We start from the raw sequence: 22,611 nt of genomic DNA, 5'->3' as shown, positions 1-22,611 counted from the left end.
CCAAAATGATCAATAAAGCAACATACCTTGAGGGGCAAACATGTTCACTTCACAATACACATACCTGGAGTGACCAACATGATCACTACACAATACATATACCTGGAGTGGCCAACATGATCACTACACAATATATATACCTGGAGTGGCCAACATGATCACTACACCATACATATACCAGGAGTGGCCAACATGATCACTACACCATACACATACCAGGAGTGACCAACATGATCACTACACCATACATATACCAGGAGTGGCCAACATGATCACTACACCATACACATACCTGGAGTGGCCAACATGATCACTACACCATACATATACCTGGAGTGGCCAACATGATCACTACACCATACATATACCTGGAGTGACCAACATGATCACTACGCAATACATATACCTGGAGTGGCCAACATGATCACTACACCATACATATACCAGGAGTGGCCAACATGATCACTACACAATACACATACCAGGAGTGACCAACATGATCACTACACCATACATATACCAGGAGTGGCCAACATGATCACTACACCATACACATACCTGGAGTGACCAACATGATCACTAAACCATACACATACCTTGAGGGGCCAACATGTTCACTACACCATACACATACTTTGAGGGGCCAACATGTTCACTAAACCATACACATACCTGGAAAGACCAACATGATTACTACACCATACACATACCTGGAGTGGCCAACGTTATCACTACACCAAAAAAATACCTGGAGTGACCAACATGATCACAGAACCATACAAATGCCTGGAAAGACAAATATGCTCACTTAACTGTATACCTGGACTGCCAAAAACGACCACCACACCATACACATACCTTGAGTTGAAAACATGATCACTACACCATACACATACCTTGAGTTGAAAACATGATCACTACACCATACACATGTTACATATGCCTGGAGTGCCCAACATGAACACCACAACATACACATACCTGGACTAGCAAACATGATCACTACACCATACACATACCTTGAGAGGCTAACATGATCACTACACAATGCACATACCTAGAGAGACCAACATGATCACCACACCATACACATACCTGGAGTGACCAACATGATCACTACACCATACACATACCTGAAGTGACCAACATGATCACTACACCATACACATACCTAGAGTGACTAAAATGATCAATAAACCATACACTTACCTCCTATATGTTCACTACACAATACATATACCTGGAGTGGTCAACATTATCACTACACCATACACATACCTGGAGAAACCAACATGATCACTACACCATACAAGATACCTGGAGTGACCAACACGATTACTACACCAAACACATACCTGGAGTGGCCAATGTTATCACTTCACCATAACAAGAGCACCGCATAACGGGTGCAACACTTGGCTGCGGGTGCAGTTTTGAACAAGGGCTGTTTGTAAAACATGCATGCCCCCCAAATGGGCTGTCAGTAATAGTGGAAGCCATTGTGTAAATACGTTTTTTGTCACTGCAACCTTACCCTTTGACCTAGTGACCTGAAAATCAATAGGGGTCATCTGCCAGTCATGATCAATGTAACTATGAAGCATCATGATCCTAGGCCTAATTATTCTTGAGTTATCATCAGGAAACCCTTTGACTGTTTCAAGTCACTGTGACCTTGACCTTTGACCTAGTGACCTAAAAAATGATAGGGGTCATCTGCCAGTCATGATCAATGTTCCTATGAAGTTTCATGATCCTAGGCATAAGTATTCTTGAGTTATCATCCCAAAACCATTTTACTGTTTCGAGTCACTGTGACCTTGACCTTTGACCTAGTGACCTGAAAATCAATAGGGGTCATTTGCCAGTCATGATCAATGTACTTGTGAAGTTTCATGATGCTAGGCCGTAGCATTCTTGAGTTATCATCTGGAAACCATTTTACTATTTCGAGTCACTGTGACCTTGACCTTCAACCTAATGACCTGAAAAACAATAGGGGTCATCTGTCAGTCATGATAAATGTACCTATGAAGTTTCATGATCCTAGGCCTAAGCCTTCTTGATTTATCATCCGGAACCATCTGGTGGACAGACCGACAGATGGCACGACCGACATGTGCAAAACAATATACCCCCACTTCTTCGAAGGGGGGCTTTAATAAAACGACACGACGACAGACACGACAGGCTGGCTATGACAATACCTCGGGTTTTCTCCAAAAAACAGCCGAGCTAAAAATACCTGGAGTGACCAACATGATCACTAAACCATACACACACCTAAAGAGACAAACATGCTCACTTTACCGTATACCTGGACTGCCCAAAATGATCACTACACCATACACATACCTGGAGTGGCAAACATGATCACTACACCATACACATACCTGAGAGACCAATATGATCACTTCATATTTCATATGACTGGAGTGCCCAACATGACTACCACAACATACACATACCTGAAGTGACAAACATGATCACTACACCATACACATACCTGAAGTGGCCAACATGATCACTAAACTATACACATACCTGGAGAGAGCAACATGATCACTAAACTATACACATACCTGAAGTGGCCAACATGATCACTACACCATACACATACCTGGAGTGACCAACATGATCACTAAACTATACACATACCTGAAGTGACCAACATGATCACTACACCATACACATACCTAGAGCGACCAACATGATCACTACACCATACATATACCTTGAGCGACCAACATGATCACTAAACCATACATATACCTTGAGCGACCAACATGATCACTACACCATACATATACCTTGAGCGACCAACATGATCACTAAACCATACATATACCTTGAGCGACCAACATGTTCACTACACAATACACATACCTGGAGGTTCAACCTGATAAGTGCACCATACAAATACCTGGATTGACCAACATGATCACTACACCACACACATACATGCAGTGCCCAAAATGATCACTACACCATACATACTGGAGAGGCCAACATCATCGATAAACCATACACATACCTAGAGTGGCTCACATGATAAGTGCATCATACCTGGAGTGACCTACATGATCACTACACCATACACATACCTGGAGTGGCAAAATGATCACTTCACAATACATATACCTGGAGTGGCCAAAAGGATCACTACACCATACATATACCTGCAGTGCCAAACATGATCACTTCACCATACATATACCAGGAGTGGCTTAAATGATCACTACACAATACACATACCTGGAGTGACTAACATGATCACTACACCATACATCTACCAGGAGTGACCAACATGATCACTACGCAATACATATACCAGGAGTGGCCAACATGGTCACTACACCATACATATACCAGGAGTCGCCAACATGATCACTACACCATACACATATCTGGAGAGGCCTACATGATCACAACAACATACATATACCTGCAGAGGCCAACATGATCACTACACCATACATATACCAGGAGAGGCTAACATGATCACAACAACATCCATATACCTGCAGAGGCCAACATGATCACTACACCATTTATATACCAGGAGAGGCCATTATGATCACAGCAACATCCATATACCTGCAGAGGCCAACATGATCACTACACCATACATATACCAGGAGAGGCTAACATGATCACAACAACATACATATACCTGCAGAGGCCAACATGATCACTACACCATACATATACCAGGAGAGGCTAACATGATCACAACAACATACATATACCTGCAGAGGCCAACATGATCACTACACCATGCATATACCAGGAGAGGCTAACATGATCACAACAACATCCATATACCTGCAGAGGCCAACATGATCACAACACCATACATAAACCTGGAGAGGCCAACATGATTACTAAACTGTACACATACCTTGAGAGGCAAACATGATCACAACACCATACATATACCTGGAGAGACCAATATGATCACTACACCACACAAATTCCTAGAGTAGTTAACATGATAACTACACCATCAGTGATGTGATTGAGGTGGGTAGCAGGCTTTTTAGGGACCAGTCCAAAAATTCAGGTCGATTCGGCACCAAGCTTATTTGGCCCCAAAATCGACCAGGCTTATTAGGCCCTATATTTTATTACCGGTACACCTATTCTTTAAAACTTAATTGATTACAGCAGGTAAAGATTGGCGGCCCATTTGTTAAAAATGTCTTTCGATTATAATTGATTTAAGGTGTAAATGAGGAGTACTTGGTTGGTGTTTATTTTTATAGTCAATTAGTTTCTTAAATATTTCTTGATTATGATTTATTCAGGAAATTAATAAAACAGCATTAGAGTTTACAAACTGTTACCAATTTATGTACTTGTGTCAGTTTTTAATTGAATCGATTGTTAGTTCATTTGATAACAAGGGCTGTTTGTAAAACATGCATGCCCCCCATATGGGCTGTCAGTTGTAGTGGCAGCCATTGTGTGAATACTTTTTTTGTCACTGTGACCTTGACCTTTGACCTAGTGACCTGAAAATCAATAGAGGTCATCTGCCAGTCATGATCAATGTACCAATGAAGTTTCATGATCCTAGGCCTAGTTATTCTTGAGTTATCATCAGGAAACCATTTAACTGTTTTGAGTCACTGTGACCTTGACCTTTGACCTAGTGACCTAAATATTAATAGGGGTCATCTGCCAGTCATGATCAATGTACCTATGAAGTTTCATGATCCTAGGCGTAAGCATTCTTGAGTTATCATCAGGAAAACATTTTACTATTTTGAGTCACTGTGACCTTGACCTTTGACCTAGTGACCTGAAAATAAATAGGGGTCATCTGCCAGTCATGATCAATGTACCTATGAAGTTTCATGATCCTAGGCCAAAGCGTTCTTGAGTTATCATCTGGAAACCATCTGGTGGACAGACCGACCGAAGGACCGACAGACATGCGCAAAACAATATACCACCTCTTCTTCGAAGGGGGGCATAAATATTGCTTTTCATGAAAGGTATTGATAATGAGTATTTGTTTGATATGTGTTTATGCAAACTGTGCTGAATAGAATTACTAGCTAAGATTTTTTCTATATATTTACTATAGATATTTTCCTATATACAATGTAGGCTTGAAAATATAGTAACAGTAAAATCAATGATAATTTGCACATTTTTTTTTACTTTTTGTTGACGGACACCCAGATTTTCCCCTTAAAATTTCTATTCAATTATTTTTTATTTCTTATCTTAAATCTTCATATTTTCCTTTATCTGGTGACACATCACACACTTATTTAACAACCTAATAAAGGTCATTTAACCTGGCAAAGGTACGGGTGATAGACAATGGCTTGCATTAATGGTATCACGTCAGGAACAAAAGTATGCTGTCAATTAGAACCAAGTGCGTTACTTTGATTGCTTATGGTAATTATGTAATTGTAAATTAATTATGTAAAATAACAGTTTTGTTCATTAGTGTCAATTCAAAAATGAATTACATACAGATTCCTTATTTTTATGTTATTTTATGACGATGTTTGCTAACACGTTGCATGCATTTGCGATTGCTTATTTATTTATATTTGTGTGATGTGCTCAGTCGTGTTCTGTCGTTTTAAATTCTTTCTATATGAAACAAACTAGTGAAAATGTTAATGAAATTAAAATTAGCAAAATAAAAAAACAAACTAATGTAAAATAAAATGATTGCCATTTAGTACGATATTTGTGTTTATGTTTGAGAACTGTTAGCCAAATATACATAAATGGTTGTGTGTGTGTGTTACGATACTGTATTGAATGTATTGTTAAGACCTTATTGTTATCACTTTAAAGTTATGATGATGTAATATACTTAATGTTGTAGTTTGTTTTGTTTCAAAGCCGTCTCTAGCATTGCAACGCCTCATTTCCATGACGACATATTTGAAGCAAAAGAAACATTTTCAAATTGAATTAATTTTATAAAGATAATATAATATTGTATTTAACAATATCCCATAGCTTTAAAGAGTATCGACCAACATATTTACGATTTATTCAAATTACAAATGGGGCCGAAAAAGCCTGGTACTTGGGCCAAATGAGCCTGAAATTGGAGCCGAATGAGCCTGAAATTGGGGCTGAATGAGCCTAAAAAAACAGGGCTGAAAAAGCTTGGTGCAGAAAGAGCCGACACCCACTGTGGTGAAGTTTGATGGTATCAAAATTCTGTACTGATTTTGACTACACCAATCGCGTGCATAACGCAACGACAAACCTTAAAACAACAGACATTAAAATTATAACAAGAGGGCCTGAAAGGCTCAAGGTATCCCCCGCAACATATGCTTTGTTTGAGGATGGGTGCAAATTGGACGGATGAACATAATGATAGATGGACGGACGGAGGACGATAACACAAAACTAAGACAAAGGAAGGTTCTTAAGCCTTCACAATTTATTTAGGTGAATTAATAAGTCGTGCGTTTTCCACAAAGACATTCAACCTTTACATACGAGCGCCAAAACAATATCCCTCCGCCTCTGGCGGGGGATACTCATACCAAGTTTAAATGAAATATGCCAAAGCGCTTCCAAAATATGGCTCCAGACACAAAAGTATTTTTGCAAGATACAAAGGGCCATAAGTCTGTTTTTAACAGATGGTGTACAATGCCATTTGGCGTGCATCATCCTCTTATGCATATATATACTCATACCAAGTTTACATGAAATCCGCCAAAGCACTTCCAAGATATGGCTCCGGACACAAAAGTGCCGGACCGACAGCCGGACGGACAGACAACGCCAAAACAATATCCCTCCGCCTCTGGCGCGGGAATATATTCATACCAAGTTTCAAAGAAATCCGCCAAAGCGCTTCCAAGATATGGCTCCGGACACAAAAATGCCTATAGTAAAAAGCATTTTTTCAAGATACAAAGGGCCATAAGTCTGTTTTTAACAGATGGTGTACAATGCCATTTGGCGTGCATCATCCTCTTATGCATATATATACTCATACCAAGTTTAAATGAAATCCGCCAAAGCACTTCCAAGATATGGCTCCGGACACAAAAGTGCCTATAGTAAAAAGCATTTTTTCAAGATACAAAGGGCCATAAGTCTGTTTTTAACAGATGGTGTACAATGCCATTTGGCGTGCATCATCCTCTTATGCATATATATACTCATACCAAGTTTCAATGAAATCCGCCAAAGAACTTCCAAGATATGGCTCCGGACACTAAAAAGCATTTTTTCAAGATACAAAGGGCCATAAGTCTGTTTTTAACAGATGGTGTACAATGCCATTTGGCGTGCATCATCCTCTTATGCATATATATACTCATACCAAGTTTAAATGAAATCCACCAAAGAACTTCCAAGATATGGCTCCGGACACAAAAGTGCCGGCCGGACGGACGGACAGCCGGACGGACGGACAACGCCAAAACAACACCATCTTAAACGTATTAACAAGATTTATGTATGAAAACATTTTTAAATTCATATTTTTCATATTATGCAGTCACCAGTATTAATTGTAATCAAAATAAATGTGTGGTTCGATCGCTGAGAATGATGATGCCAATCATTCGTTTGAGTCTTATATCTTTAAATTGGAAATAAGGTCAACAATGTTACAGTGTTCAAATAAAGACAATTTACCACGCGATCTATAGTTAAAGACTTTTTCACATGGAATAAAACTTTAGCCTTACCAAGACAGACGATCTTCTGTACCCATTCAGAAAGGGGTATCGCTTTCTGATTTATATCCACTGTTGTTTCTTCTCTTTCCCATATAAATTTGATTTTCAATATTTGTTCAATCTCTAGGACTTTGTGAGATTCTTTCGTTCGTTTAATAATCTTCATTTTAGCTTCACAAAGGCACCATTTGCAAACGAATCAGCAAATAAATATGAAACACATTTTAAAAAATCTATTTTAATTGGAAGATCAGAAAAGGAAAGCCAATGACATCAACCTCTCAAAAATACTTGCGCAGAATCTACCAGTGTAATGTGCGGAGATTTCGCGGGCTGCAGATTTTTTGGGCTGCTTATGAAATACGCCTGATGAATCGGTCGTACCCCCTTCCACATTTACATATACCTGGAGCGGCTGTTGCAGGAGGTCCTCCAGTTTGGAGTGGAGCTCTTGGTATGTCATACTCATCTTATTCAGCTTGGGCACTGGCACACTTGATTCATCCAATTTCCTGTTAACACAAGGCAATAGAGCATACACACTTTATTCACATCAATTTTCATTCAAAAATTAGTATTTCAATGTTCGCTGTCACCAGGTCACATTTTATTTTATGACCATTAATGTATTGAACCCATGTAGTGTTGCATACAGAAATGACCATCACCATTACACAAAGCAAGAAGATGCTATATTCAATTAAAGCACATGCTCCCAGATTGAAGCCTTGTCTCTATTGATTAAAATACCCATTTGAATAAGTGCAATTGTCAATGACAAGGTTATAATGATGTCAGTTGATGCGAGTGTGCTATGAGTTTAATGGATGTTTTTTTTTTTATAGATTTGTATCATTTAAAAGGGCCCCAAAGGTGAAACTTGTAAAATAATCTTAAATTGACAAAATTAATAATGACTTATAATAATGGATAAAATAACAAAATATTTTATACATTATGATAATGTGGAGGGCTGTTTGTTTAGTCCTTTTTTTGTTTACATTTTGAAATTTGTGTGAGCCTTCTATATATTCAAGGGTTGGACAGGGTTATTTACCAAATATGATAGCGTAGTTGGTTTTAGTGATTTGTTTATTTTTTTTGTATGTTTCCCAATTCATGAGTTAAATACCAGCTTGAGGTAATAACTTGAGGTATTTTTGACTAACTTAATATGTTTAAGTAAAGTGCATTTATATAAAAAATTGAATTTATATTGCAACAGGAGTGTAGCAAGTGAAATTGATGTCAGAAAAATAGTGCCATTTCAGGTCAACCAAGAATTTTGACATTCTTAATTATTTTTAGTCTAAAAGAAGGTCAAAGTTAAGGTCTTAATGAGGTCAAGTGTTGATGATGTTCAAAGACATCATCAATGCAAGTATCATAGCTTTGTAGCAAGCAAAATTTCTATTCAATGAAACACGTCATTTTAGGTAAACAAAGAATCTGGACATTCAGAATTAGTCCAAAAGTAAATGTCAAGTTTAAAATGAGGTCAGATTATGTGGATATGTGTTAATAGTATCATAAGAGTAACAAGAGTGCCAAACTGTCACAAGATAGCCCCGTTTGAAGGTTTTGGACAACTTGATAACTTTACCATGACCCATATTTGAACTTGACCTACATATCATCTAGACAAAACTTCTGACCAAATTTGGTGAAGATCGGATTAAAACTACTTCAAATAGAAAGCAGACACCATGCTTAATGCTTGAAATGCACGAAGTTACCTTATGACCTAGTTTTTGACCTGGCATGACCCATATTTGAACTTGACCTAGATATCATTTAGACACAACTTCTGACCTAATTTGGTGAAGATCGGTAAAAACTACTTCAATTAGAGAGCAGACACCATGCTAAATCCTTGAAATGCATTAAGTGACCCCGTGACCTAGTATATGACCCGGCATGACCCATATTCAAACTTGACTTTGATATTGTCTTGATACAACTTCTGAACAAGTGTGGTGAAGATCGGATGAAAACTATTTTAATAAGAGAGCGGACACTGCTGTGGACAAGTAAGAACATATTTGATGTCATTCAAAACATGTTTGTGGTTAACATCATATGGATGGGTGGACGTATTGATAGACCAATCACTGTATGCCTACCGGCATAAGTAGATGCTGGTGGCTTAAAAAAGCCAACATCTTGTGTTGTTATATCAAAAGATTGAATATGATGTAATATTATGTTGCTGCATCACAGATAAGAATCCTTGATATAATTAAGTAAGGAACAACGATTATCTATGGCATTTAATTTGATATCATATGGAAATATACGTATAAGTACATGTTTATCATGAAACTATTTGATTAAATATGTTTTGATTTGTTCAGTATATTATCACTTAAATAATTATAACATTTGAAAGTACATGTAAATTTGAAAGTGCAAGAGCACCATTACTAGAGTGATGTTTTTTTCTGATCATAACTCTAAAACATATTTTACACTCACTGAAATTTTATAAACATACAATTTATGATGCAATTGGGCACCTTTTTGAATGCTTATTTCCTGGCTTTGGTGTGTTGTTACCAGTGCCGGTTGTCACAGCAGTTGTGGTTTCTGCGGTTGGCAGGAGGGTGGAGAGCTCACTCAGGATGACTTTTACCAGGGGGCTCACCACATACTGAGAACCAAACACACTGGTTGAAAATGCACTGCCATATGTCAAACATATTCTGTCAATATAATGTCAATAATGTATGTTTCTGGAGATCGTTTCAATAAGCCATTGAAAGCTACTTATGACTGATAAACACATGACAATGCTCTTAAACTATTACTAAGGCATGACCAGTGTTGACTAACTACAGAGACAGTCTCTAGGATATAAACCTGAAGGTTTGTCGAGCAGCCAATCTGTGTGATGAGGGCGCTCACGAGCCTTCTGATGTGTGGCCTGCAGGTGAGGCTCCTCTGGTAGTCGAGGGACAGCTTGTCCAGGATCAGGCCAACGAGCCTGTGCAGGGCTGCCTGTAAATAGTCAGTCCTCAACCTGCCCATCCCCTCCAACCCAAGGATGTCCCCCAGACGCACCAACACCTCGCTCAGGGCAGTGCTCTCCAGACCATAACACTCACAGCTGCACTGCTCCACAAGGACAACCAGGAAGTGGCCAGTACAGCGCTCAAACTCACACCAGTCACTGATATGTAAGAAAACCATTTGGTATCTTGGGCAATCAGACAGAATCTGTTCCACCTAGTACCTTAATCTTTAAACAGGAACTATCACAGACACACTTAATTCATTTACATTGATTCTCTAGGCATAGATATTGTTCTAATGGATGATAGATTGACAGAACTCCTTTATGTCGATGCCTTAAGACTCTCATTATATTTATAGAGATGTGAAAACTGCTTTTGTCTTACCTATATGGCAATACTGGACAACATACACCATATTTTGCAAAATTTGCATATAGTTGTTAAATGGGGAAGAATGAAATCACTTCCAAATTGTAACCATAATTGTATAATCATTAAATATGTTTTATAAATCATCTACATATTTAAATTAATAATTAATTATTATTTTTTCTTAAACAAACTTTACAAAGTAACACTTCCTTTAAGTACTGCATTTGCACAATGCACTTATCACACACAGGTAAGTTAAGAAGAGACACCTGAATACCCTTATAGTACATATAAACAGCTATTCCTTCTGACCTGTCACTGAGATCATGCACCCTGGGTAGTCCTGTACACAGCAGTTGTACTACAGAGAGCACAGTGTCAAGGAGGTAGTCACAGAGTTCAGAATCTTTCATCATTAATCTGCAATCCCTAACTAACACTGCTAGCAGTTGCAAACTCTCCTGGAAAATAAATGCTCTTGTTTATAATAAAGACTAAGGAGCATAAATTCATTACTTACCTGTATATACAAGTAAGACCCTTCAATTGGAGAATTAACAAATACAAACTAACAAAAAAGGGTTGTCCCAAAAAAGCGTGCTTGACTATTCTTCCACTCTGATAGTATAATGAACATATTTTAAGTTGAATATCTGTAGTGGGTATATAGTATAGGAGCCACGTTATTCGAAAAGCCTTAGCTTAAGATCAACCTGCAATTTTGCAGTATTGTCAAGAGCTACCCTTTCAACTGATGAGACGACGAAACCTTGCATGATTTAATAGCTTACAGGGTGTTTCCTTGCTGCGCAAATGTGCAGGCTGGTTTGATGCAAATGCTCACCGCATATGGCATAACACCCATTTTGCAACATGCAAATAATGTAAACTTGAAGCTAAAAATTAATTAATTAAAACAAGAAATGAGACCATGCAAACAAAGTAGATTTTCAATTATAAACCAAATAATTAAGTACTAAGCAAGGTTTGCATGTTAGGTATCTGAATACAAAATTACAGCACAATAACTCCAATCCAGCTTGAGTTATTTGACAAAAACTATTGCTCTATTTGAGGTTACATTGAACTTGACCCAATTCAAACCAAATGCAATCCCCTGCTAGGTCTGCATGTAAGCTACCTACAATCAAAACTACAGCAAAATACCTCAATTCTAAGAAAAGTAATTGCTTATAAACACTTTCTCTGTTTTATTAACAATGTCCTTCATTCAATGGCCAATGCAATACCCCATCTCAACATCTTATAACCTACCTGCATAACCTACCTACCAACAAGCTTTCAGCTAAATATTTCCAACTGGTCTCAAGTATTTGAGTACAAACTTTTTATCTCTTTTAAGCCCATGACGACCGAATGCCAAAAATGCAACTAAATGCTAGGTCTGCATATCAGCTACAGATAGGACATGTTCCCTGAATTTTCTTAGTACAAAAAGTACAATAAGGGGCATAGTTCTGAAGACATGTGTGAAGTATCGAAGATCTGTAGTTGTAACAGAGATATGTTCTTGTTGCAAGCAAACTTTCACATAAATGTCAACGTGCATGCAAACCTTAACCTGACTGTTATAGGTACAAAAGGGGGCATATTCCTGCTAAAAGGCTTATGAAAGTTATAGTTCTTGGTCAGTTACTGTTAATAATGACACTGGACATATTTTAAGTTTAATTTCAATAACTTTATAAGACTTAAAGATATGGAGTTGTTGTTGAACGCTAACATTAACCTGACATTTCTAAGTATGAAAGCTAAATATCAAGTCAGATTTATGGGTTTGATAAGTGGCATAAGCATGCTGGTCCCAACAGTGTGAAATTTAATGTCTCTAGAAGTTAAAGAGATATGTACTTATTGTATGCAAACTTCAACCTGAATTTCAACTTTCACACAAACCTTTACTGGAAATTTATAAGGAAATAAAAGAGACATAATCCTGCTCAAAAGCTGGTCACAGTTATATAGGTTTTGGTCGGTGAATGTTCATAAAGACCATGAACACTTATGTAAAATTCTATTCCAATATCTGAAGTAAATATAATATAAGAGATATGGAGTAGTTGCACCAACCCATGCGTAAGACGTTTGCCTTCGGACAATGCCGATAAAAAAGACTGAGGTCCAGTATCATTTCTGAAACTGGCTGTTCTTGAGCCATGTAACAATTGGAAGTCAAAAATATTATTTTTGGGTATAACATGAAAACAAAATGATTTACATGTCAGAAAAATGGACTGAAGGATTTACTTTTACTTTGCATAAATATGGCAAATTACAATAACATAGAATGATTTGAAAGCAACCATTTAAGCACCCTTGCTTTCATAGTTGGGAACCATGCAACCTTCGCAATTCTTTGAAGTTGTCAACATTTAAAGTGAAAATTATCATTTCAAAGACATTTGAGGTAGACTATTCTATTTTTGTTGAGCTATTCAGCGAAACAAATTCCCAAGTACTGTAGTCAAATGATCTTATTAGTTGTTTGCTTGCAAACAACTACGGTTAGTACTACCCGTTGCAAGTTGGTCTGCTCTTAACTACGCTAAGAACGATAACCACTGCATCTGAGGCTATTAATAGATGCTGATAAACAAGTATAGTGGGATGCTGTGTAACCTCGTTCAAAGTGCATGTAACTATTGGTGTTTCTGGGAAACATTCTTTTGTTCTCAACAGATAGCGGCAATCTTTTGTATTCACGGGTGCTAACAATTCAATAGTAGAAGGTTAAGTTTGTTTACATTCACAGTTCTCAATTTATAAAACGTTGAACATGAGTTCAACAATTACCACAGGTATATTATAGACAACAACAAAAATGCTTTATAATCCCTTAAACCAAATCTAAACAAGGGCTGTTTGTAAAACATGCATGCCCCCCTATATGGGCTATAAGTTGTAGTAGCAGCCATTGTGTGAATACGTTTTTTGTCACTGTGGGTGGTGGTGGTGGTGGTGGTGGTGGTGGTGGTGGCGGTTGTGGCGGGTGGTGGTGGTGGTGGCAGAAGAAATAGTAGTAGTAGTAGTAGTAGTAGTAGTAGTAGTAGTAGTAGTAGTAGTAGTAGTAGTAGTAGTAGTAATAGAGTAGTAGTAGTAGTAGGTGGTGGTGGTGGTAGCAGAAGAAATAGTAGTAGCAGTAGTAGTAGTAGTAGTAGTAGTAGTAGTAGTAGAAGTAGCTGTAGTAGTAGTAGTAGTAGTAGTAGTAGTAGTAGTAGTAGTAGTAGTAGTAGTAGTATAGTAGTAGTAGTAGTAGTAGTAGTAGTAGTAGTAGTAGTAGTAGTAGAGCAGTAGTAGAAGTAGTAGTAGTAGTAGTAGTAGTAGTAGTAGTAGTAGTAGTAGTAGTAGTAGTAGTAGTAGTAGTAGTAGTAGAGTAGTAGTAGTAGGCGGTTGTGGCGGTGGCAGTGGTGGTGGCAGAAGAAGTAGTAGTAGTAGTAGTAGTAGTAGTAGTAGTAGTAGTAGTAGTAGTAGAAGTAGAAGTAGTAGTAGTAGCAGCAGCAGCAGCAGCAGCAGCAGCAGTAGTAGCAGTAGTAGTAGTAGTAGTAGTAGTAGTAGTAGTAGTAGTAGTATGCATTACAAAAATGCAGTTAGCCTTACATTTGGTAAAATTTAAATATATTACAAGGGAGGCAAATCTGTAACAATAAATTTAAACTTATTGCATTTGTTTCCCCTGTAGTGTATTACCTCCCCTGTCCTGCATTATATTTATATTAATTAACAAAATTAAACATTAACACAATATTTAATATACAAAATATACAAAAAATCTCATATTCTGATAATATTTTTACTGATCCACTGTATTTTACTAAAAGGATGACGTTTCATTGGAATTAGGATTACAGACCAGTTGCTTCAGTAATATTGTTCAGAGTGTGCCCTGTTGGCCGCGTATGCATTCTTAAATTATCATTCAAAAAACCATTTTACTATTTCTAGTCACTGTGACCTTGACCTTTGACCTAGTGACCTCAAAATCAATAGGGGTCATCTGCGAGTCATGATCAATGTACCTATGAAGTTTCATGATCCTAGGCCCAAGCGTTCTTGAGTTATCGTATGACAACCACCTGGTGGACGGACAGACCGACCGACCGACATGAGCAAAGCAATATACCCCCTCTTCTTCGTAGGGGGGCATAAAAACAACTAAATATAACAAGAAATATCTTTTTAAAAGGTAGTCGGCATAAATGCCTACTTTAAAATAAAGTTTGCAATTTACAATTCAGAGGTTTTATCTCGAATCAGCCTATGAAATATTCTAATATATTTATGCAGGTTTGCAGGCGCTATGTAAAAGTCATTTAAGGTGAAAAGCTGGGTAAAACAGCTATGCCAAAAAGCCCATTAGTGCTCTATACCCATGTTTAGGTCAGAGTTGTTGACACTGAGTGAACTGCTAGGGTAACAAGTAATGCATAAACAACAAGCAAATTCGTTGAATTGATATCCCCCGCCTATATACTTCTGGACACAAAAGTGTTATATTTGACACTTAAAAAGCATTTTTTTGAAGATACAAAGGGTCATAACTCTGTTATTATCAGATGGTGTACAATGCCATTTGGCGTGCATCATTCTATTATCAATATATATACTCATACCAAGTTTCAATGAAATCCGCAAAAGCACTTCCAAGATATGGCTCCGGACACAAAAGTGACGGACAGCCGGACGGACAGCGCCAAAACAATATCCCTCCGCCTCTGGCGCGGGATATATACTCGTACCAAGTTTCAATGAAATCTGCCAAAGCACTTCCAAGATATGGCTCCGGACACAAAAGTGCCTATAGTAAAAAGCATTTTTTCAAGATACAAAGGCCCATAACTCTGTTTTTAACAGATGGTATACAATGCCATTTGGCGTGCATCATCCTCTTATGCATATATATACTCATACCAAGTTTCAATGAAATCCGCCAAAGCACTTCCAAGATATGGCTCTGGACACAAAAGTGCCTATAGTAAAAAGCATTTTTACAAGATACAAAGGGCCATAACTCTGTTTTTAACCGATGGTGTACAATGCCATTTGGCCTGCATCATCCTCTTATGCATATATATACTCTTACGAAGTTTCAATGAAATCCGCCAAAGCACTTCCAAGATATGGCTCCAGACATAAAAATGCCGGACGGACGGACAACGTCAAAACAATATCCCTCCGCCTCTGGTGGGGGATAACAAAGTACAGGTCAACAAGGCTGTCTTTATGACTACCTAATTCGTGAGTTAAAAGTATTGCTCGCAGATTTATTTTCTATTTATTTTCATCAATTGTGTTATTGTATATTTTGAATGTGTATATGGTGTAACAAATCTAAATTTTTGTACAGGAAATTTCCATAATGAAATTATATTCTTAGTAAAATAGGTTTTCGATATTCAAACAATATTAATTTAATATGATGGTGATTGCAAATTGTCTTTATATGCAGTTCTCATCACCATTTTCATCATACTTACTATGCTTTCTGAACGTCAAAAAAGGGCCATGTTGTTGTTATTTTGTCTAAGTTATTTCGATAAAATAAATAGGATGATAAAAAGTGCACACAAATCTCGACCCGTGCGTTAAGACACACTCTTTATAAATTTGAATGGATTGTGTTGATTTCAAACTTGCGATTAATTTTTAACAAGAGCACCGCCTTGCGGGTGCAGACCGCTCATCTATTTTTCTTTTTAAAGGTGTAGGGACCTATCTCAATTTCAATCACAAAGGAGGGAGGGGTGGAGTGGAGAGGGGTGTATAGTGTGGGGATGTGGTCATTTATTACATTATCGTCCAAAAATGCAAAAAAAATAATGGGGGGGGGGGATTCTTGGGTGGGATGGTTGGACTGTATTTCAAAAATAAAATAATAAAAATAAACAAGGGCTGTTTGTAAAACATGCATGCCCCCCATATGGGCTCTCAGTTGTAGTGACAGCCATTTTGTAAATATGTTGTTTTGTCATTGTGACCTTGACCTTTGACCTAGTGACCTGAAAATCAATAGGGGTCATCTGCCAGTCATGATCAATGTACCTGTGAAGTTTCATGATCCTAGGCATAAGCGTTCTTGAGTAATCATCCGGAAACCATTTTACTATTTCGGGTCACCGTGACCTTGACCTTTGACCTAGTGATCTGAAAATCAATAGGTGTCATCTGCCAGTCATGATCAAACTACCTATCAAGTTTCATAATCCTAGGCATAAGCGTTCTTGAATTATCATCCGGAAACCATTTTAATATTTCGGGTCACCGTGACCTTGACCTTTGACCTTGTGACCTGAAAATCAATAGGGGTCATCTGCAAGTCATGATCAATCTACCTATCAAGTTTCATGATCCTAGGCATAATTGTCTTAAGTTATCATCCGGAAACCATTTTAATATTTCGGGTCACCGTGACCTTGACCTTTGACCTAGTGACCTCAAAATCAATAGGGGTCATCTGCGAGTCGTGGTCAATCTACCTATCAAGTTTCATGATCCTAGGCATAAGCGTTCTTGAGTTATCATCCGGAAACCATTTTACTATTTCGGGTCACCGTGACCTTGACCTTTGACCTAGTGACCTGAAAATCAATAGGGGTCATCTGCCAGTCATGATCAAACTACCTATCAAGTTTCATGATCCTAGGCATAAGCGTTCTTGAATTATCATCCGGAAACCATTTTAATATTTCGGGTCACCGTGACCTTGACCTTTGACCTTGTGACCTGAAAATCAATAGGGGTCATCTGCAAGTCATGATCAATCTACCTATCAAGTTTCATGATCCTAGGCATAATTGTCTTGAGTTATCATCCGGAAACCATTTTAATATTTCGGGTCACTGTGACCTTGACCTTTGACCTAGTGACCTCAAAATCAATAGGGGTCATCTGCGAGTCATGGTCAATCTACCTATCAAGTTTCATGATCCTAGGCATAAGCGTTCTTGAGTTATCATCCGGAAACCATTTCACTATTTCGGGTCACCGTGACCTTGACCTTTGACCTAGTGACCTGAAAATCAATACGGGTCATCTGCGAGTCATGATCAATCTACCTTTCAAGTTTCATGATCCTAGGCATAAGCGTTCTTGAATTATCATCCGGAAACCATTTTACTATTTCGGGTCACAGTGACCTTGACCTTTGACCTAGTGACCTCAAAATCAATAGGGGTCATCTGCGAGTCATGATCAATGTACCTTTGAAGTTTCATGATCCTAGGCCTAAGCGTTCTTGAGTTATCATCCGGAAACCACCTGGTGGACGGACCGACCGACAGGACCGACCAACCGACATGTGCAAAGCAATATACCCCCTCTTCTTCGAAGGGGGGCATAAAAATAAATATTTGTGTTTTTTAACCATGTTTGAAAAAAAACAAGAGATGTGTTTGTCAGAAACACCATACCCCCTATTGCGCAGCTTTGAATAAAAAAAAAAATTACCTTTGATCTTGAATGATGACCTTGACCTTCCAACACTCAAAATGTGCAGCTTTATGAAAACGCCGCTTTGAACTTTTTTTGTGGACTTTTGCCTTGAAGGATGACCTTGACCTTCAACTTCCACCACTCAAAATGTGCAGCTTCATGATAACGCTGCTTTGAAATTATTATTTTTTTACCTTTGACCTTGAAGGATGACCTTGACCTTGAAGAATGACCTTGACCTTGAACTTCCACCACTCAAAATGTGCAGCTTAATGAGAACGCCGCTTTGAAATTTTCAATTTTTTTTTTACCTTTGACCTTGAAGAATGACCTTGACCTTGAACTTCCACCACTCAAAATGTGCAGCTTCATGAGAACACTGCTTTGAATTTTTATTTTTGACCTTGAAGGATGACCTTGACCTTGAACTTCCACTTCTCAAATGTGCAGCTTCATAATAACGCCGCTTTGAATTAAAAAAAAAAAAAATTACCTTTGACCTTGAAGGATGACCTTGACCTTGAAGGATGACCTTGACCTTCAACTTCCACCACTCAAAATGTGCAGCTTCATGATAACGCCGCTTAAATTATTATTATTTTTTTTTTTACCTTTGACATTGAAGGATGACCTTGACCTTTAAGAATGACCTTGAACTTCCACCACTCAAAATGTGCAGCTTCATGAGAACGCCGCTTTGAATGTATTTTTTTACCTTTGACCTTGAAGGATGACCTTGACCTTGAACTTCCACCACTCAAAATGTGCAGCTTCATGAGACCACCGCTTTGAATTAAAAAAAAACAAGATGCGTTTGTGAAACACAATGTCCCCCTATATGATGTTTGACCTTGAAGGATGACCTTGACCTTGTGAAGGATGACCTTGACATTGACCTTAAACCACTCAAAATGTGCAGCTCCATGAGATACACATGCATGCCAAATATCAAGTTGCTATGTTCAATATTGCAAAAGAATTCATAAAATAAGCGATTTGGGCCACATATATTTGACCTCTGACCTTGAAGGATGACCTTGACCTTGACCTTTCACCACTCAAAATGTGCAGATCCATGAGATGCACATGCATGCCAAATATCAAGTTGCTATCTTCAATATTGCAAAAGTATTTATAAAATAAGCGATTTGGGCCACATATATTTGACCTCCGACCTTGAAGGATGACCTTGACCTTGAGCTTTCACCACTCAAAATGTGCAGGTCCATGAGATACACATGCATGCCAAATATCAAGTTGCTATCTTCAATATTGCAAAAGTATTCATAAAATTAGCGATTTTGGCCACATATATTTGACCTCTGACCTTGAAGGATGACCTTGACCTTTAACCACTCAAAATGTGCAGCTTCATGAGATACATATGCATGCCAAATATGACGTTGCTATCTTCAATATAGCAAAAGTTATTGCAAAATGTTAAAGTTGGCGCAAACAGACAGACAGACCAACGGACCAACAGACAGACAGGGCAAAAACAATATGTCCCCCACTACTATAGTGGGGGACATAAAAATTTCGACCTTGAAGGATGACCTTCCACCACTCAAAATGTGCAGCTTCATGAGATACACATGCATGCCAAATATCAAGTTGCTATCTTCAATATTAAAAAAGTTATGGCCAATGTTAAAGTTTTCAGACAGACAGACGCCATATATTTGACATTTGACCTTGATGGATGACCTTGACCTTCACCTTTCACCACTAAAAATATTAAGCTCCATAAGATACACATGCATGCCAAATATCAAGTTGCTATCTTCAATATCGAAAAAGTTATGGCCAATGTTAAAGTTTTCGGACAGACAGACACCATAAATTTGACAAATGACCTTGAAGGATGACCTTGACCTTTCACCACTCAAAATGTGCAACTCCATGAGATACACATGCATGCCAAATATCAAATTGCTATCTTCAAAAGTGAAAAGTTATGGCCAATGTTTAAGTTTTTTTCGGACGGACGGACAGACTGACTGAATATACTGACGGACAGTTCAACTGCTATATGCCACCCTACTGGGGGCATGATAATAATTTTTTGGGGTGGGGGTTGGGGGAGTATAGTGTGAGGGTGAGGTGGTCATTTATTAGATGATCTTTAATATTTAAAAAAATATAATCGGGGGGGGGAGGGGGGGGGTTGAGGGGGGATTTTGGGGGGGGGATTTAGGGGGGCGTGGGGGATGGTTTGGGTGGAGTCTATTGCGGTATGTCAGGTAAGAGTTGTTTTGTCAAAGTATCAATGGAATCTAATCATAAATAAAGAAGTTATGGCAATTTTAGCAAAATTTAATAATTTGACCTTGAGAGTAAAGGTCATTCAAAGGTCAAGGTAAAATTCAACTTGCCAGGTACAGTACCCTCATGATAGCATGAAAGTATTTGAAGTTAAAAAGCAATAGCCTTGATACTTTAGAAGTAAAAAGGATCTAAACACAAAATGTAACCATATATTCAAAGTTACTAAGTCAAAAAAGGGCCATAATTCCGTAAAAATGACAACCAGAGTTATGCAACTTGTCCTTAACTGTCCCCTTATGATAGTTTGCGAGTGTTCCAAGTATGAAAGCAATATCTATGATACTTTAGGGGTAAAGTGGACCAAAACACAAAACTTAACCAAATTTTCAAGTATAAAGGGCCCATAATTCCGTCAAAATGCCAGTCAGAGTTACATAACTTTGCCTGCACAGTCCCCTTACAATAGTTAGTAAGTGTTGCATGTATGAAAGCAATAGCTTTGATACTTTAGGAAACAAGATGTGTTTGTGAAACACTATGTCCCCAAATATGACGTTTGACCTTAAAGGATGACCTTGACCCTTCACCACTCAAAATGTGCAGCTCCATGAGATACACATGCATGTCAAATATAAAATTGCTAGCTTCAATATTGCAGAAGTGACATTACATGAGCAATTTTGACCCATATATTTGACCTTGAAGGATGACCTTGACCTTGACCTTTCACCACTCAAAATGTGCAGCTCAATGAGATACACATGCATGCCAAATATCAAGTTGCTATATCTTCAATATTGCAAAAGTACTCATAAAATGAGCGATTTTGGCTACATATATTTGACCTCTGACCTTGAAGGATGACCTTGACCTTGACCTTTCACCACTCAAAATGTGCAGCTCCATGAGATACACATGCATGCCGAAATATCAAGTTGCTATCTTGAATATTGAAATATTGCAAAAGTGTACATTAAATGAGCGATTTTGACCCATATATTTGACCTTTGACCTTGAAGGATGACCTTGACCTTTCACCACTCAAAATGTGCAGCTCCATGAGATACATATGCATGCCAAATATCAAGTTGCTTTCTTCAATATTGCAAAAGTTATTGCAAATATTAAAGTTGGCGCAAACCAACAGACCAACCAACAGACCAACAGACAGGGCAAAAACAATATTTCCCCCACTACTATAGTGGGGGACATAAAAAGTGGACCTAAACACAAAACTTAACCAAATTTTTAATTTTCTAAGTATAAAAAGGGCACATAATTCTGTCAAAATGCCAGTCAGAGTTACATAACTTTGCCTGCACCGTCCCCTTATGATAGTCAGTAAGTGTTGCAAGTATGAAAGCAATAGCATTGATACTTAAGGAATAAAATGGACCTAAACACAAAACTTAACCAAAATGTTCAATTTTCTATGTATAAAAAGGGCACATAATTCTGTAAAAATGCAAGCCAGAGTTATCTTACTTTGCCTGCCCAGTCCCCTCATGATAGTCAGTAAGTGTACCAAGTTTGAATGCAATAGCATTGATACTTTATGAGAAAAGTGGACCTAAACTCAAAACTTAACCGGACGCCGATGCCGACGCCAAGGTGATGACAATAGCTCATTTTTTTTTTCACAAAATAGATGAGCTAAAAATGAGTTGCGTCTTAAATGACATGATTGTATGCAATAGCGAACAACTTCAGTGCCTTCAGCGCTTTAATGTATTCTTACCAAAAGACCTCCTGTCCTGCGGATTTTGGTTGCCTTTTTCAGGGATTGGTTGCAAACAAATCTTAACTAGAATTTTCTATGA

The 22,611-nt window shown here is 38.0% G+C and overlaps 1 protein-coding gene across 3 annotated transcripts in view; it reads right to left on the bottom strand.

Annotated features, from left to right (window-relative positions):
- Positions 1-22,611, bottom strand: part of LOC127832548 (serine/threonine-protein kinase ATR-like) — a 272,751-nt gene that overhangs the window by 202,846 nt on the left and 47,294 nt on the right. For all 3 annotated transcript variants that reach the window (XM_052358060.1, XM_052358059.1, XM_052358062.1), the window contains exons 9-12: positions 11,387-11,535; positions 10,548-10,857; positions 10,205-10,338; positions 8,095-8,200 (exon numbers count right to left, since the gene is read on the bottom strand). In XM_052358060.1, the coding sequence (XP_052214020.1) occupies positions 8,095-8,200; positions 10,205-10,338; positions 10,548-10,857; positions 11,387-11,535 (699 nt within the window). The remainder of the gene's footprint in view (positions 1-8,094; positions 8,201-10,204; positions 10,339-10,547; positions 10,858-11,386; positions 11,536-22,611) is intronic.

Source organism: Dreissena polymorpha, chromosome 5 (assembly GCF_020536995.1).
Source record: "Dreissena polymorpha isolate Duluth1 chromosome 5, UMN_Dpol_1.0, whole genome shotgun sequence".
NCBI lineage: Eukaryota > Metazoa > Mollusca > Bivalvia > Myida > Dreissenidae > Dreissena > Dreissena polymorpha.
The sequence above is the reverse complement of the archived record's forward strand: the minus strand, read 5'-3'. Positions and strand labels throughout refer to the sequence as shown.